The sequence below is a fragment of the Pangasianodon hypophthalmus genome, chromosome 28, assembly GCF_027358585.1.
Source record: "Pangasianodon hypophthalmus isolate fPanHyp1 chromosome 28, fPanHyp1.pri, whole genome shotgun sequence".
NCBI lineage: Eukaryota > Metazoa > Chordata > Actinopteri > Siluriformes > Pangasiidae > Pangasianodon > Pangasianodon hypophthalmus.
The window spans coordinates 13,222,350-13,237,349 of NC_069737.1; the positions used below are offsets into that span (position 1 = coordinate 13,222,350).

The following is a 15,000-nucleotide window of genomic DNA, read 5'->3' on the forward strand; positions in this document are numbered from 1 at the left end:
CATATAACTGTGCTTATTTAACAGTACAGCTACTGCATAAATCCACAGATCATCACACTGACACCACACACACACACACACACACACACACAATACCTGTCATGTAAAATGTCCGTATTTGACCACCACACTGAGCTGTATTTCCTCTGACTTTTAATCTTCATCTTGTAGTAGAATTGACACAACACCAGACACCTACACTAACACCTGCTTCGCCTTATGTGTCGTTTAACTTCATCTAAACTTACACCAGTGAAAGAGAGAGACACACACACACACACACAGTCTGAAGGGTTGTTTCAGCATGTAAGGAAGTGCTTTCTTATCTGTCTGATGACAGATTGGATAGAAGTCAAACATCACATGACTGGCTCTCTTTCATTTTGTCACACGCGCACACACACAAACACAAACACACAGAGCATGTGATCCAACTGTCATACGACATTCCCTGCAGCCAAAGTTGCGCACCTCAGCACAAGCACACACACACTGCAACGAGTGAAAGGCAGTATAAGCCTGACACCAAAGCGCTCCGACATTCTGGATTCTGATTGGTGAGAAAGTGATGATTCATTTTCTACAACTGTAGTGCCAGCTGTAATTCAGATCACACGTATATGCCCTGATCTAATACATTATCACAGGATATTAGAGGGAAAAAAAACAAAAAAAAAAAAGGAAAGAGAGACTTGTGAAGGAATGACTGTTTGTAGCTGCTGTAACATAAATGATAACTAGAACTAAATTAAAGGTTTAAATTAAATTCCTCGACATAATCTGTAACTATAAATGAATAAAAGTATATCGTTCTTTAATAAATACTTGACAAATTGCTGTGGTGTAAGAGGAATAGAATAATTCAGAAAGTGCTGTTACAGGAAAACAATCAACTTCAAGGTGAACAGCTTCATCACACCACCTGGAGTTGATTCATTTTCTCACAACAGCATGCACACACGTGGTATAGTGCTTACACAATTCATTACAAATAAATATCAGCCATTTCGAGTTTCTATCATTTATTCAGAAATAGATTTATTTTTATAAAATCACCTTTCTTGCTGATGAGAAAACACATAACCAAAATAATAATAATAAAAAACACCAACCTTATACCAAAAACCTCATTTTTTCCTAAGAACACAGTGATAAATGACTGATACAATAACTGCTATTTCATTGTACGCTTGACAAATTTACTTATTGCACCTTTAATTACTGTTTCAATTGCCACCATTTCATGGTACGTTTGAAAATGTTACTGACTGCACCTTTAATTCTTACTACTTTGAGTGCTATTTTAATTCAGAATATTAACCATGGCGTATATGCAGATTAGGAAACTAAGGAGAAGAAATACGGCAATTATATTGCTATATATGACATGCTTAATGCTGGATCTGTGGAAATGTGACCGGAATTATTTTGTTCGCTGAATCATCTAAATTTTTGTTCCGTCTTTCAAAGATTAAAACTATATCATGGATAAGGTTTCATTTTAGGTATCTACAGAAGTAGATTATTTTGGATTTTGGTCGAATAAGCCCAGTAGTACCACCAACTGTTTTTAAAATAAATAAATAAATAAATAAATAAATAAATAAATAAATAAATCCACAGTGGTATGAAGAAGTGAGTCTGGGGCTGATTTCTTTCTACCACAGACTGTACATTCATGCAGCCAATCAGCGACAGGAGAGTCAGGTGATTACAGAGTAAAATACTCTGTGGATTTGATCACTATTTGGGTGGATATTTTTCAGACCGATTCGCTGACCCGTCTATAGCACGTCATCAGCAGAAACACAGTCACGGGTGTAATGAACACAAATGAGGTGGATTATTTACCTTATCATTTTTTTTTTTTAATCATACCTTCAACCATCATTCAACATTCATTGATTCTCAAGAAGGCAACATGATACATTAAGAGCTGGGGGGTGTAAACTTTTGAACAGGATGATCAGTGTAAATTATTATTATTTTGTCTTCTGGGAAACATGTAAATATTTTATGTAGCTTCTGAAGGGCGGTACTAAACGGAAAAAACTAAGAAGAATAATAAGAATTTACAATTTAGAATTTAAAAAATAAGAAATTACACCAATCATCCTGTTCAAAAGTTAAACCCCCCTCAGGTCTTAATGTATCGTGTTGCCTTCTTGAGCATCAGTGAATGTTTGCACCTTTTGTAATAGTTGTGTACGAGTCCCTCAGTTGTCCTCAGTGTGAAAAGATGGATCTCAACATCATATAGCCACTGCTGGAGGATTTATCTGAAGAACAGTGGGCAGTTTAACTGCTCACGTCAAGCAAGGGACTCATGAACAACTATCACAAAACATAAAAACATAAAAACGTTGATCATCCAGGTAACACACAGTATTATGAATCAAGTGCATGTAAACTTTTGAACTGGTTCATTGTGTAAATTTAGATATTATTGTGTCTTGTGGACTACATGTAAACATCTGTTATGTGAAATAGCTTATTCAGAGCAAATTAAAAAAACACTATGCACACAATTTTTATGACTGAGATTATTAACATTTTGCAGATTCTGCAAGGCGTTATGTAAACTCGTGTTAGGAATGTTATTTTGCTTAGAATGAAATTTGCCATCGCTGAGACCTTGTGATTATAGGGTATTGCTCAACAGGACCGTTTCTCTGCTGAGCTATTCATAGATATTAGATGAACAGGGCTAAAATCTAATATCACCAACCGGTCTGTACTGGTCAGGATTCTCACAAAAGACTAACACGTGTGGTGTATAGTGTTGTAAGACTTCAGTGATATCAGGACAACAACCATTAACAAGTGATACACAGAAATATTCAATGTGTCAAAGGACACAACATTCATACTCACTGAGTGTTTCTGTATTTATATAAATTAGTAAGGCAGTGGGGGTTGAATCAACACATGAGAGAAAAATGGAGAATTGCAACTGAGTCATATGACTGACTACTGCTTTAGGTCCCTTAAGTTCCCCGCGCATGCGCACAACGCATCACAGCTCACGGCGCGGCCCTGTCCCTGATGCGCATGCGTGGCATTTTGATATTTTAATAGTGTTGCTTGGCGACAAAATCTATCCCCTATTCCTCATAGTTATCGCATATAAATCCCGTCTGACGCCATTATAAGTGTTTCTTTTGTTTAATTCGACAGGAGAGGCCAGTGTGATGCCGGTTATCTGCTGTAATTAAGCGTGTCAACATTATACCGGAAGTAATGAACAAGTATTGTTTACTCCAAACGTAATTCCGCGCTCGGAAAGTCACAGAAACTTATAAATGCGCGTGGAAACTGGGACTAGAAGGTCTAATGTCCTGTGGGAACTGAGGAGCTGAAGATGCACGAGAGCATCACTCCGAAAACAGCACGCGAGCAAACTGATTTATTTAGCAAAGCTCCATTCCCATAATGCATAGCGCATAATAAACATATAAACTCCTGCATTCCCATAACGCATTATAAGCATACAGAATCCTGCTTTCCCATAATGCATTATAAGCATATAAACTCCTGCATTCACATAACGCATTATAAGCATATAGAATCCTGCAATCCCATAATGCACAACGCATAATAAACATGTAAAGTCCCATAACACGCGGTGCAGCAATTGCAGTCATGCATGTAATTGCATTGACTGTAAGTACGTGAACACGTGAAGGCGCGTGCTGGTGGCTTAGCAGCAATTGCACTAAAGCTGAGTTGCACGATTTCGACCAGAACACCGTATCCCCCATATTTACCGATTCTCCGCGTCTGCCGCGCACTCTCTTGCGCCCCCGGTGGTGGCCGCCGCTTTCTTGCTGAACAGTTTCTGCAGGAGCATCGGGGCCATGCTGGCTGGCTGGCTGTCTGTCTGGCGCGCGCCGTCCGCCTCGAGCTCACGCGTCGCGCACTTCGGCTACCGGAAACCAGGCGGCTCCTCCATAACGCCCAGCAGGTCGCGCGGACCTCTATCTCTACCGCGACGTCCTCAAAACAGCCTTCTGAGTCACGTGCCGGCGGCAGCACGTGCAAAGAGGAGTCCCCGCGAGCCGCCACTGTGGAGAAAGGAACCGTTCGCGCGGCTGCCTGTCACGTGACTGACGCTCGTTCACACGGTCTAATATTCACAAAGACGTACACAACACTTTAGCGTTTCAGCGCCCTCGCGCGGCCTTCTGGAGGAAAGCCAACAGCAGGACAGCAGGAGCAGGGTTGCCAGATTGCAACAAACCCACCGTATAAAAACTTATGTTAGACCGGAAGCCCTAAGAGTCCATGCGTTTTTTTTTTCTTGTTTTCTCTTGATCTCGACATAACAAAAGTGAGTCGCTTGAGTGAGTCCCTGATCAAAGTAAAAATGAATTTGTTCATCCATGATGCTGTGGGATTGTGCTACAACATGTTGTTATGTCGAGGCCACAGAAAAAGTCATGATCATGAGAAAACAAGAAAGAAAAAAAAAATCATGCATGGCCTCTTAGGGCTTCACACCATATCAAGCCAGCGATTTTTTTCTGATTCAGTGCAGTGCTGTGTGACAACACATATGCTCTCAGGTAATTCAGGGTTGCCAGATCTCCAGCCCAACTACATCTCAAAAACCTCACACACGACAGCCCAAACATCCAGGCACCGGAACAGGAAGATGGGTTTTTCTTTTCTTTTTCTCATTCTTTGCCTCAGAAGAAAGTTCCTCGCAGTGCACACGAATCTTTAATTTGCAATATCTGCAGTACGCCTTTCTATGATCACCAGTACTGACACTCCATAATCCCCCTTTCCCTCTCCCAATCTTTGCAGTATATCTTACAATAGAAGTGGGTCTGTACATTGTAGATACACTGTCTGCACTTACACATTCCCTTTGTTTGCTGTAGTTTATACATACACCTAAAGTATGCATTAGCTTTGCGGTTCAGATATCTTCACGGGTTGACCACAAGAAGCAGCTGACGCTTCTGTCTGCTGATGTGACGTCTACACAGAGTTGGATTTGTTCCAAGAGCTTTGATACTGATGTGGCTGTTTAGACTAAACTGAATGCTATGTCTATTTTTTTTTATTTATTTCTTAAATGAGAATAAAACATATGTCTGTGGAAACGGGTGGACGGTACACCACTGGCCACTGCAGGTGCAATACAGTTGAACCCATCTTAAAAATGTTCTCCTGCTTGAAAGATTATTCTCTGTTATATTCATATTTTTATATTGTTCCAACGTGCATTTCAATAAACAAAGGCTGAAAGGATTCAGATAAATGTGTGGAATACTGTTCATTTCTATTATTTGTTTTGCTTTTCATATCTTTTCATTTCTCAAAATGCATGAATAAAGTAGGCTTTTCCCCAGATTTCTACTAGTCCTAGCTCTGTAACCAGTAGAATCTCAAACTGAAAATATTTACAGCAGAATGCTACTATAGAGGACTTATTTCTGTGAAAATTTCAGGTTCGTATCTGGTCCCACACCAGAGATATTCAACCTGAAAGTGAGGGGAATAAAAAAAAATAAAAAACAAAAAAAACCTGAAATGTTCTGCATGCACATTATACTTACCTAGGTACCCCCAAGACAATTAAGACTGAGACTCGAACCTTTCCCATTATAAATTGACCGTAATAGTGGAACTGTGGACAATCTTGAGCATTACATTTGGACTTAAGGAACAAGAATGTGCAAAATGAGCTAATGAGCTCTAGAGATCAGATTTGTTCCAAGGATCTAGGACCATCCTGAGCCGAGATATTGAGGTTTTCCTTAAATAGCTGAATAACCAATATTTGTTGTGTGCCATGACGCAAAGCTGCTTGTGGTGGTTAAAACAGGTTTAAAAAAAATAGCGGTTTTGCAATTCTAATACACAGATGTAATCACTCAAAAAAAAAAAGGTGGGTTTGCAATTCTAATACACAGATGTAATCACTCAAAAAAAAAAAAAAAAAAAAAAAAAAATTAAAAACCAATTTTACAATTATTGGACCACTTGAGATGGATTGACCCCATGTGTGAAAAAGAGAGCAGTGGTTAACAATGATCTTAAATCAGTAGCTTATGTCTTGCAGGTGAAAAAAGCCTTAATAGCTTTGTGTAATGAAAAAAAAAAAAAGATGAATCAGTGCAATGTATACATCATTATCACACAATAATGTTATTTTGATAATTATATAACTGCTGGACTTTAACAAGGACATCTACGGTATGAGTGAGAATTGCAGCTCAAATGTCTTCACAGTTTAACCACAAGATTCCTCTGATGCAACTTCCTTTACAGACAGATGTTCGTTTATTTCAGTATACACAAGTAAGGTGCAGACTGTCAGTCACATCCACACAGAGACGCGGTAATTTAGTGTTTTAGCGAGTCTTTTATAGATTAGAGATGTTTCCGCGTTCTTCTGAGCGACTGGAGATGGTGGTGGATATCTATGAGAGTGCAGACTCTGTTAGAGGTCATGACCCCGGCACAGAGAAGGAAGGTGGTGACATAAAGAAAGATCCACACACAGGTATGAAAGTTTTGAGGTTTGCAAGGCCAAAAGTGTTCCACCATGCAGAGATGCAGTAATTCAGGCTTTTACAGATTGTAGATGGGTTTCAGTGTGTTTGTGAGTAGAGAAGATGGTGGATATCTATGATGAGTGCAGATGCTGTTAGAGGTGAAGAAGGAAGAGAGAGTTTAGAACTTAGCCCTGCTAGCCCAGTGATAGCAGCCGCCCCTGGACATATACATAGACACAATACACACTTTAATTTGCAAGGCGAATTACAGATTTATGTATATTACTGCGCTTGTTCTAATATATTGTTGCTATAGTAACAGGTAATTCACAGGGACTTGGATGGCAGCACGTTGTCCTGAATTCTCTCTCTCTGTGAGCCGTGCATTTGGGTTTGTTTTGAGTTCACTTCATGTCCTTTTGTGTATGTTATGCCATGTGCTCTTTTTTTCTGTTCTAGCCTCATGACATTGGTTGACTACCCTAACGTGTACTTTCAAAATCAGCCCAAAGCCCCGCCCATCACTACACTCATTTAGTAGAAAGGGAGGAGTTGCACAGTGATGGAGGGATGGAGCTACTGACATGTTCTCTCACTCGCTGTTGAAGGGCGTTCATACTGATGATATTTCCTGTGAATGGTAGGTCTAAATTTGGAGATTAAATGAGACTCAAACACGTGTGTCTTTGTGCCCATTTACCTCTAGGAGGAGACACTGCAGGGGGCAGATGTTACAGACTGACTGCAGTGTGTGTGGTGCTGCTGTGTGTTCTCCTGCTGACTGCCGTCACAGTGCTGTGGATCAAATTCAGCACCCTGAATACAGAAAACAACAGGCTACAGACCAGATACAACACCCTGACTACACAGAGAGACCAGTTACAGACCAGATACAACAACCTGACTATAGAGAGAGACCAGTTACAGACCAGATACAACACCTTGACGACAGAGAGAGAGCAGTTACAGAGGGAGAGAGATGGGTACCTGAGGACATTCTGTGATCCGTGTAAGTGCATGAATTTTAAAATCAAATTTTCTGCCCAACAGTTAAATGCTCTCAGTGGAAATCTTATAAAACATTTTGTAAAACTGAACGCAGTGTCTAAAATGTAAATGTCTATATGAGTTATTATTGTCCACACAAAGAGGGAGCACAGAGTTGGTGTGCTGTTTTTATTTAGTTGGTCTGATGGACATGGGAAAGAGACTAATAGGTGTAAAGGCACCAGGAGATGCCAGCTCTTGAGGTAGATAATGCAAAAAAAAAAAAAAAGACTCACGAGAGGTGATGACGTGTATACATTACGGTCACATTGTCTTTGTGGTGAAATACAAGTCATGGCTATGCACAAGCAATGGTTCAGAAACCGTGTGTTTTGATCTCTGTAAATTCTCTCATTTTATCACTATAGATCAGGGGAGGTGTTTCTGGTTCAACTTCAGTTTCTACTACATGTCTAATGACAGCAAGAGCTGGGATGAGAGCAGACAGGACTGCAGTTCGAGAGGAGCAGACCTGGTGATCATAACCAGCAGAGAGGAACAGGTGTGTGTGTGTGTGTGTGTGAGAGAGAGAGAGAGAGAGAGAGAGAGAGACTACTAAAGCCTTTTTATTGTGCTGTCATTTACAGGAGTTCATTGTTAAACAGCTGGGCCACTTTGAGGCTTGGATTGGTCTGAGTGACAGAGAAAAAGAGGGAGAGTGGAAATGGGTGGATGGTACACCACTGACCACTAAGTAAGAAATTATTTCGCTAAACAGAGGCTGAGAGGATTCAGTTAAATGTGTGGAATTGAAGGAAACTGAACACTGATCTGAGTCTGATTCTGATTCTCTGGGTTTCAGGTACTGGGCTCCGGGGGAACCGAATGATGCAGGTAATGAGGACTGTGCTGAGATTTACACTTTAAATGAGGCTGCCTGGAATGACAAGAAATGCTCTGATAAACAACACTGGATCTGTAAGAAACATTTTTGTCAGTGATGTGTATCATTTTATAAGAAAAGCACGCAACACGCAAATTGAGCCAAATATATCAAAAGTGTAAAAGACAGAATTTCAATGATGATTGTGTTTCTGTTTCAGTTACTTGTCATGAAAACTGTTAAACTGTTAAAATGTTAAAAAACAACATAAAATAAAAACTGTATAGAACATTTGTGGCATTACAGAGTCATTTTTATGTAAAGAATAAACAGTGCTTTTATGGGAAAATAATCAGTGATGTGGTGGTGTGATGTGGCCCGATGCAAAGTAGAGATACTGTTGGCACCCTGAGGATGATTTTTTATTTTTTTTTTTATAAAAGCACATCCTGAAGTGTTTTATTCCTCTTATACCACAACAATTTGTCAGCGGTAAAAGTTTTTTTTTTTTTTTTTTTTTTTAAATCTTTTCACCATTACTTTTAATGTTGTGGAATGTCTACAGAAACACATTAGTTCCTGTCATCGCTTCGGTTCTAGCAGCTACGCAATATGGCCACCTGTTTGTGGACACCTGACCATAGCACTCATATGAGCTTATTGAACATCCCATTCCAGATTTAGCCCCCTCTTTCCACTAGATAGCCTTTCCACTAGGTTTTAGAGCGTGGTTGTGGCTCATTTATACAATCGTTCTCATCTTCCAACGCTGTGGCAACAGTTTGGGGAAGAACCACATATGGGCATGATGGTCAGGTGTCCACACACTTTTGGCCGTATAGTGTATAAACAGTCATTTCCTCTGCAGCTTCTCTTTTTTTACCCTCTTGAAGTTCATAAGAAAAACAAACAAAAACACGCAGATTGCCATGTTACTGAGAAACCACAAAGCACAAACTCCTCTGTCCTGAAGACTCTCCCACGAGGGACAACTTACTGTTACAAAGTAAATATTAAATAAATGTCCTACCCCCTTTGCATGCTTGTGTGTGAGTGTGAGTAAGTGTGTGTGTACATCCTGGGTGTGTTCTATGTGGTTGCTTTTTTCTTTTTGTGAAAGAGAGCAGTAGTTACCGCTAATCTTAGATCAGTGGCACTTGTTTCTTGCATCCTCACAATAAAGCTGCATAAAGCATCTGAAAATTAAATCGACAAATAACTCCAGATCTGCTGCAGGAACGTGTCAACTAATTCATATGACAGAATTCAACCTGCTATAAATATATAAATTGATCTTAAATGCAGCAGGTGAAAAGTCTAATAGCTTTGTGTAATGATGTTATGAGTAAAAAAAAAAATATGATGAATCGGTGCAATGTGTACATCATTATCACACAATAATGTTATTTTGATATTTATATAAGTGCTGGACATTAACAAGAACATCTACGGTATGTGTGAGAATTGCAGCTCAAATGTCTTCACAGTTTGACCACAAGAAGCCACTGATGCCCCTCCTCTGACGTTTAACTTCCTTTGACTTCCTTTACTGACCGCAGCACATCTAATTCCGTATACACAGGGTACAGAGGCGCAGCCTGTCAGTCACGTCCACACCGAGACGCAATAATTTAATGTTTTAGTGAGTGTTTTATAGATAAAAGATGATTGTGTGTTCTTCTGAGCACGTGGAGATGGTGGTGGATATCTATGAAAGTGTAGACTCTGTTAGAGATCACGACCCTGACACAGAGAAGGAAGACGCTGACGGAGAGAGACGCCTAGAAGCACATCACACAGGTACAAAATGTTTAAGTTTGCATGGCCAAAAGTGTTCCAAAATTGCAGAGATGCAGTAACAGTGAGTGGAGATGATGGTGGATATCTGTGAGAATGTAGACACTGTTAGAGGTAACATAGAGATGGAAGTGAAAAAGATTCCTCTCACTATTTTGAACCTCGTTTGCCTTTTTGATTACAATGACGCATCATCCTTGTGTTACATTATCTGCCTGCGTTTTGACCCCAGCCATGGACATTCGACTTCAAATTCTAAAATTTGCATGACTTTCTCCACTTTTATATACAGATTACATATATTGTAGAGTTTTTTTTTTATTATGTTTACAGTAAATTACAGAAGTGCTAGGTGCTAGGTCACTAGGATAAAATTATAAAATTAAAAAAAAAAAAAAGGAAATACTTACCAAAATTCTTAAAGCCCTGAGTGTCTAATTTCATATGAGTACACGAGTAGGAAGAAAGTGTTTTCATGTTCTCAGTGTTTCCAAAAACCCACAAAAGTTTGTGTAAATCTGGTGGAAAAGTTTAGCTCCTTTTGGCTTACACAGTCATCATGGTGCAAAGGGAGAACAGGTGATGTGATTCAGATCTGCAAGTCAGTTTATTGAAAACCAGCCCAAAGCTCCGCCCATCACTGCATGCATTTAGTGGAAAGGGAGGAGTTTCACAGTGATGGCTGAGATGAGATACTGAGATGTTCTCCAGCTCCCTGTTGAAGGGCTTTGATATTGATGAGGCTGTTGAGACTAAACTGTAAATGTTAGGTCTAAATTTGGAGAGACTGTCTTTGTGTCCATTTACCTCTAGGAGGAGACACTGCACAGAGCAGGTGTTACAGACTGACTGCAGTGTGTGCGGTGCTGCTGTGTGTTCTCCTGCTGACTGCCGTCACAGTGCTGTGGATCAAATTCAACAACCTGACTAAAGAGAGAGACCAGTTACAGAGGGAGAGAGATGTATGCCAGAGGACATTTTGTGATTCGTGTAAGTAGATGAATTTAGTGTTAAATTTTCTTCCCAACAGTTAAATGCCTTCAGTAGAAATCTTGAAACTGGGGAATAAAGATTTTAAGACATTTACCTTTAAATTTATGGCATTTGGCAGATGCCCTTATACAGAGCGACTTACAATAGTGCTTTGAAGTCTATCAAAAATACATTCTGATATTGGCTCGCTAGGTCACAAACTAGGAATACCATCAGTCCAAAACTCTGTTGGGGAGGCGATTTTTTTTTTTTTTGTGAAAGTGCTAATTTAAGTATTTTGTGAAGAGGTAAGTCTTTAGACATCGTTTGAAGACTGCCAGTGACTCAGCTGTTCAGACATCTAGGGGAAGTTCATTCCACCACCTTGGTGCCAGAACAGAGAAGAGTCTCGATGCATGCCTTCCTTGTACCCTGAGAGATGGTGGGACCAGTCGAGCAGTGCTAGAGGATCGGAGGGAGCGTGGTGGCGCTCGAGGTGTGATAAGTTTTAACTCACATCCTCTCACGTGTTCCTCCATATATTTTCACCCAGGTCTCAGAATGAGGGCAATCCCATTAATATTGGTAACTCTTTACAATACTGTTCCATAACTCATAGGTAACTTCGCAAAGAATAAGAAAGAATGAATGAATAGTTCTTCATTAAGACATAGGTTACTACCATTAACTACTAAGGAATATTAGTTAATTACTTAGTTAATTCATTAGGAAGTATGCTTGTAATAGTTCACTATTAACTAAGCAGTAATTACTGAGTCTCCTCAAGATTAATTCCCAATTGGTAAACTTTACCTTCCTCCTGGAGATAATATATGTACCTTGGCCGTTTCCAGCGCCCAGTGTGTAAAATGTAAATGTCTATACAAGTCGTTATTGTCCACACACAGAGTTCTCTTTAGAGAGGGTGTGCTGTTTTTATTTATCCAGTCAGGGTCTAAAGAGAGAAATATACAACAATAACCTATTATCGAGTTATAGAAAAGTACAAGCCGTAGTGCTGGAGAAATGCCATGTGCTCTCCATATTTGAACTGACAGTCAAAAAGAGAAAATAAATGCTGGACGCAGTACACAAAATATTTAAACTAGTTATTCATCTAATGCTTTACTTAGCTCCTTCTCCGTGTTCTCCGTAGTTGGATGATTTTTGTGAATGCCAAAGCTTTCTTTACCTTCTTCAATCACCTTTTTTAACCAGTGAATTAATTAACTTTACAAGTACAATTCTTTGTCCAAATTTTGTTTCTTTAATTATGTGCTGTGTGAAAACAAACCAAATAGTCAAACTAAATAATCAAACCAATCTCTCTCTCTCTCTCTCTCTTCATTTATCTCTATAGGTAAGTGGTGTTTCAACTTCAACTCCAGTTTTTACTGCATGTCTAATGAGACGAAGAGCTGGGAGGAGAGCAGACAGAACTGCAGTTCGAGAGGAGCAGACCTGGTGATCATAAACAGCAGAGAGGAACATGTGAGAGAGAGAGAGAGAGAGAGAGAGAGAGAGAGACTTGACTTTTACAATCCTTTATTTTACACAAGTCCCATTTTACCCAATAAGATCAGGGAGACTCAATAAATAAATAAATATTTTAAAAAGTCATTTAAATAAATTACGCTAAACATAAAAGTGAACACTGCTTTAAACATCTCCAAATTCCCCAAACTCTTGTAAAAATTAAAATCAATCAGAAGTCTTGATTTAATTAGTCTGGAGAGAATTCTTATCATATCACAGTCTGTGTTTTGTGCCATTTTGTTTTTTCTGCTCAGGTATATTGCCATTTTTGCCTGACCAAAGATAAAATTAATCAGCGGACACTTGAACCTGTTTCTCCTGACATATTTAAATCCAAGAATAAAAATCTGAAAAGTAAAATCTACATAAAATGACCTTAAGATGCTCTATATAAATACAAACAATGACTGCAACCTGGAGCAATGTATAAAAGCATTAAAACTGGTTTCCCCCTGTGAACAAAATGGACATTCCTGTGTGACCTCAGGGTTTAAAATGGAGACGAAAGAATTCACAGAAACATTACCATGTAAAATCCTCCACTGGAGGTCAGCAACTTTTCTGGTTAATGGTGGATTGTACAGTTCCCTCCACTCTGGTTTAATATCATCATTAAAACCAAGTACACTTGGCCATGGGGTGTCCACCCTCCCATTCAGTTTTTTCTTGTTTAAAACTTTCACACAAGCCCTGTACAGCAGTTTACCTGCCACTGGTTCGATGATCACTTCCCCCTCCCCCTGCACTCCAGGAGGGGACCCGCACACCAGTCTAGGTCTGGAGCGATGCTCAGCTGGGGAAAGGGTTCTTCCTCTGCAGGACTGATCTCACTGGTTTTATAGTCCATCAGCTGAACACGCTCCTCTGATGTTAGGGTGGACCTCCAGCGATGTAAGAGCTTGTTGATCACACGCAGGGACCGCAGTCCCATACGAGCTGTCAAGTCCTCTGCCCGTGATAGGTCTGTCCCTGTGATGTTCACCAGCTGCCGGAGTGTCACGATCCCTGAGGAGACCAGAACCCTGGACAGTGTAGGAACGGCCACCCTAGAAATGTCTAAACGCCCACCATAAACCAGGGGCTCTTCCAGCAGACGGTGTAATGTTCTGCAGCCCTTATTTTTATTTATTCATTTATTTAAAAAGTCCAAAGTTTAAAAAGCCCATGATAAAAATCGATTCAAACATTGACATCTGTCTGTGCTCCTACCATTACGACCAGATCATCTGCATATGCTGAAAGACAGAGAGGAGCAGTGGAGTGAGGTTTATTAAAAGCAGAGAGTTGATTTGTCAGTTTATATAAAAGAGGTTGAGTTGCTAGAGTATACAGCATGTCTGACAGAGAACAGCCTTGTCTAATGCCTAGTGCTGCAGCTAGCAATTCCATTATTCAGCTTATCTAAAAACCATTCTTTACTCGCTTTTCATATCCTCTTGCCCCATTAATGTTCAAACTCGCAGCATGAATCCCATTCATTAAAAAATAGTGTAGATAAAACAAAGAACCATTCCAACGGCGAGTGACACTCTCACACACCCGCGCGCTCAGAGCCGCCATGCTCCCCAACACACTACTCTCACACTCACACACACACACACACACACACTCACTCACACCCACGCGCTCAGAGCCGCCATGCTCCCCAACACACTACTCTCACACTCACACACACACACACACACACACTCACACCCGCGCGCTCAGAGCCGCCATGCTCCCCAACACACTACTCTCACACACACACACACTCACTCACACACACACACACTCTCACACACCCGTGCGCTCAGAGCCGCCATGCTCCCCAACACACTACTCTCACACACACACACACTCACTCACACACACACACACTCTCACACACCCGCGCGCTCAGAGCCGCCATGCTCCCCAACACACTACTCTCACACACACACTCACACTCTCACACACCCGCACGCTCAGAGCCGCCATGCTCCCCAACACACTACTCTCACACTCACACACACACACACTCACACACTCACACCCGCGCGCTCAGAGCCGCCATGCTCCCCAACACACACTCTCATACTCACACACACACTCACTCACACACACACACACTCTCACACACCCGCGCGCTCAGAGCCGCCATGCTCCCCAACACACTACTCTCACACTCACACACACACACACTCACACACTCACTCACACCCGCGCGCTCAGAGCCGCCATGCTCCCCAACACACACACTCACACACACACACACACACACACTCACTCACACCCGCGCGCTCAGAGCCGCCATGCTCCCCAACACACACACTCACACACACACACACACACTCACAC

The 15,000-nt window shown here is 40.8% G+C and overlaps 3 protein-coding genes across 4 annotated transcripts in view; 2 read left to right on the forward strand and 1 right to left on the reverse strand.

The window, feature by feature from the left end:
• The window catches only part of fnip2 (folliculin interacting protein 2), a 19,232-nt gene extending 15,112 nt beyond the window's left edge, over positions 1-4,120 (reverse strand). Inside the window, exon 1 of one of the 2 annotated variants that reach the window (XM_026943069.3) lies at positions 3,768-4,120. In XM_026943069.3, the coding sequence (XP_026798870.1) occupies positions 3,768-3,859 (92 nt within the window). In that variant the 5' untranslated portion in view covers positions 3,860-4,120. Of the gene's footprint in view, positions 1-96; positions 292-3,767 lie in introns of those variants that run through there. The other variant, XM_026943070.3, reaches the window with a different exon arrangement.
• A 2,193-nt stretch (positions 4,121-6,313) lies between these two features.
• Positions 6,314-8,686, forward strand: LOC128316969 (CD209 antigen-like protein C). Its single transcript, XM_034301044.2, has 5 exons — positions 6,314-6,517; positions 7,216-7,518; positions 7,925-8,058; positions 8,144-8,250; positions 8,359-8,686. Exons 1-5 carry the CDS (start codon positions 6,391-6,393, stop codon positions 8,495-8,497), a joined length of 810 nt encoding a protein of 269 aa, XP_034156935.2. The 5' UTR covers positions 6,314-6,390; the 3' UTR covers positions 8,498-8,686.
• A 1,011-nt stretch (positions 8,687-9,697) lies between these two features.
• The window catches only part of LOC128316968 (CD209 antigen-like protein E), a 44,600-nt gene continuing 39,297 nt past the window's right edge, over positions 9,698-15,000 (forward strand). Inside the window, exons 1-3 of the mRNA XM_053230867.1 lie at positions 9,698-10,179; positions 10,990-11,166; positions 12,509-12,639. Coding sequence (XP_053086842.1) covers positions 10,044-10,179; positions 10,990-11,166; positions 12,509-12,639 — 444 coding nt within the window. The 5' untranslated portion in view covers positions 9,698-10,043. The remainder of the gene's footprint in view (positions 10,180-10,989; positions 11,167-12,508; positions 12,640-15,000) is intronic.

Coding starts and splice junctions, on each gene's coding strand:
- LOC128316969 (XM_034301044.2), top strand. CDS start 6,391: ATGTTTCCGCGTTCTTCTGAGCGACTGGAGATGGTGGTGGATATCTAT. Junction 8,059..8,143: donor TAACCAGCAGAGAGGAACAG/GTGTGTGTGTGT, acceptor TGTCATTTACAG/GAGTTCATTGTTAAACAGCT. Junction 8,251..8,358: donor GGTACACCACTGACCACTAA/GTAAGAAATTAT, acceptor TCTGGGTTTCAG/GTACTGGGCTCCGGGGGAAC.